We start from the raw sequence: 2529 nt of genomic DNA, 5'->3' as shown, positions 1-2529 counted from the left end.
TCCAACATTTCTTCTTCTATTGTGGTTTTTAAGCCAAACATTGATTTGCCTGCTTTAATTTTCCACTTCCGCAAGACGCCGTTAGCATCTTCCGCTGCCGGTTGTGTAACTTCACTACCACCGACAACCTCCCACAAGTCTTGACCTTGAAGGTAAGACTCTATACACGTTGCCCACGTGTTATAGTTTTGGTTGTTGAGCTTCTTGATTCCTCCAACAACTTGAAGATCACCCATCGTATCGGCAAGACTTTGACTACACCGAACAAGCTGAGTGACTACCGTGCAGAGTAATACACTACTCTCGACACAAAGAAACTCCCTCTCAAGGTTTGTGATAACCCCAGCAATAATCTCAAGAAACCTTTTCTGATGTGGAAGATCAGTCAAAACTGTAACCACAGAGCATACTCGGAATTTCAAGAGACTTTACAACCAATGCTCTACCAAGAACGATCCCTGACCGACTTGGCTCTGATACCAATTGTTGAATAAGAAGAGTATCCAAGATAACTCTAATGATCCCAAGAAGAAGAAAATAGAGCACACTCTTAAAGAAATCTCACAAAACAAACTAATTAGCAAAGCTTTTCTTATTTAGCTCTAGGCTTTGTTTTTCCTTGGATGATATACAATGCTTGAGGACTTGGGTATTTATAGCAAACCAAATGAAAGCTACACCACACACTTACTTCACCTACAACATCCACCTACTTCACCTACAACCTCCACTTACTTCACCAACCTCACACACTTACTTCACCAACCTCACACACTTACTTCACCTACAACATCCACCTACTTCACCTACAATTAACATTGATTCTCAACATGGTTAGCCATCTGTAACGCTAAGGAAATCTGGATTAGATTCAAATGCCAGGGACGATGTTCAAGCATCAAATTCGCATCAAACCATGAAAGATAGTGAGATTTCAGAGGGATGTAGTTGTGTAGAAGACACTGACAATGAGCTGAGCTTAGGGATGTTGACAGGTGGGCTACGAAATAAGGGTTTAAGGCATCCACCGTATACAAAGAAACTATCTGGAAACTCTTTGTCTGTCAAACAAGATACCAAGGTTGAGCAACCTTTCTTCTTTCCGTCAGTCAGGACTTCTGTTGTCTCTGAAAGGGAGCAAGGGAGCAAAAGACTGATGAAGGAACAGAGCACACGAACCCCCGTCTCATATGTGGCTTCTGATGATGATTCTTCAGAGGATGAAGTGTCACATAGAACTGTTAGAAATAGCCAAGACTCGTTCAATAAAAAATTGGGACCGGAAGTAAAGGCAAGCTCCAAATCAACATTTTCATTCTTTGATTCAGAAGATAGTGAGCCGGAGGAAGATCTCACAAAGATTTCGACTAGAAATGCTCGTCCAATTGCTAGACTGTCTAGAAGAACACAGCCATCTTCAAATTCTGTTAGAAGTTCTAGTTCAAAGACAACAGTTGTGTCTGACGTGTCAGGGAATTCAGACTATGGAAAACCCTCTTCAAAGAGTTCCTATGCCACTGAAATTCAACTAAAGCCCTCGTCCCAGACCAAGAGATCAAATCAGGAGTGGAATAGACCAGCAGAACAAGCGGCTCCTGGACCAGTACGAGAATCCAAGAGGGTCTCGCCTGTGGAGACTTCAAATTCAAACAAAAACTCCTCTTTGAGGAGTTCTAATTCCAATGAAACTTTACCAAAGCCGTTGTCCCAGACCAAGAGCTCAGAACGCCCAGGAAGTCAAGAGTGGCATAAACCAGTAGAACAAGTTGTTCCTAAGCCAATGCCAGAGTCCAAGAGATCCTCACTTGTGGAGACTTCATAGTCACATGGAAACCCCTCGTCAAGGAGTTCATATGCCATTGAAAGTCTACCAAAGCCCTTGTCCCAGACCAGAAGCTCAGAGCGCCCAGGAAGTCAGGAGTGGCATAGACCGGCAGAACAAGCAACTCCTAAACCAATTCGAGAATCCAAGAGGTCTTCACCGGAAGATGTAAAGACTTCTAAGTCATTTGGAAACTCCTCTTCAAGGACTTCATATGCCACGGAGACTATTAAATCCCTCGTCCCAGACCAAGAGTTTAGAGGGCCCAGGAAGACAAGAGCGGCAAACACCAGTAGAACGAGCAGCGCCTAAACCAGTTCTGGAATCCAGGAGGTCCTCCTCGCATGACTTCAAAGCCATTTGCAAGGGAGCAATCATCCGAAATTTCTCAAAAGGTTGAAAAATCTAAGTCCTCAGGTTCTACAGAGAGTTCATCAAAGGAGAAAGCTCCTCATGTCCACCCGAAGCTTCCAGACGCTGATGACATAATCGCCAAGTTTAGGGCTCTCGGAAGAATCGACAGTAAACATACTTCTTACCACATACATACATATATAGGATATGTGATCACATCAGGTTTTGTTATTCTTTGATATGCTTGAATTTTTTATGATTGTCAAATAAAGCCTTGATAGCTGTATCGTTTCTTCGCATCAAAATTGAGTCTTACATTTTCCAGCCATTGCAAATATGATGAGATTACATTT

The 2529-nt window shown here is 42.7% G+C and overlaps 1 protein-coding gene across 1 annotated transcript; it reads left to right on the top strand.

Moving 5' to 3' along the window:
• Positions 1-916: 916 nt before the first annotated feature.
• On the top strand, positions 917-1822 carry LOC137746988 (uncharacterized). The gene has a single exon (XM_068486991.1). It carries the CDS (start codon positions 917-919, stop codon positions 1820-1822), a length of 906 nt encoding a protein of 301 aa, XP_068343092.1.
• Positions 1823-2529: the final 707 nt, after the last annotated feature.

This window comes from Pyrus communis, chromosome 10, assembly GCF_963583255.1.
Source record: "Pyrus communis chromosome 10, drPyrComm1.1, whole genome shotgun sequence".
Taxonomy (NCBI): Eukaryota; Viridiplantae; Streptophyta; class Magnoliopsida; order Rosales; family Rosaceae; genus Pyrus; species Pyrus communis.
Note: the sequence above shows the minus strand (reverse complement) of the source record. Positions and strands in the feature narration are given on the sequence as shown.

Bases quoted from the DNA above. Each gene is read 5' to 3' on its own strand.
- LOC137746988 (XM_068486991.1), top strand. From the start codon at position 917: ATGAAAGATAGTGAGATTTCAGAGGGATGTAGTTGTGTAGAAGACACT.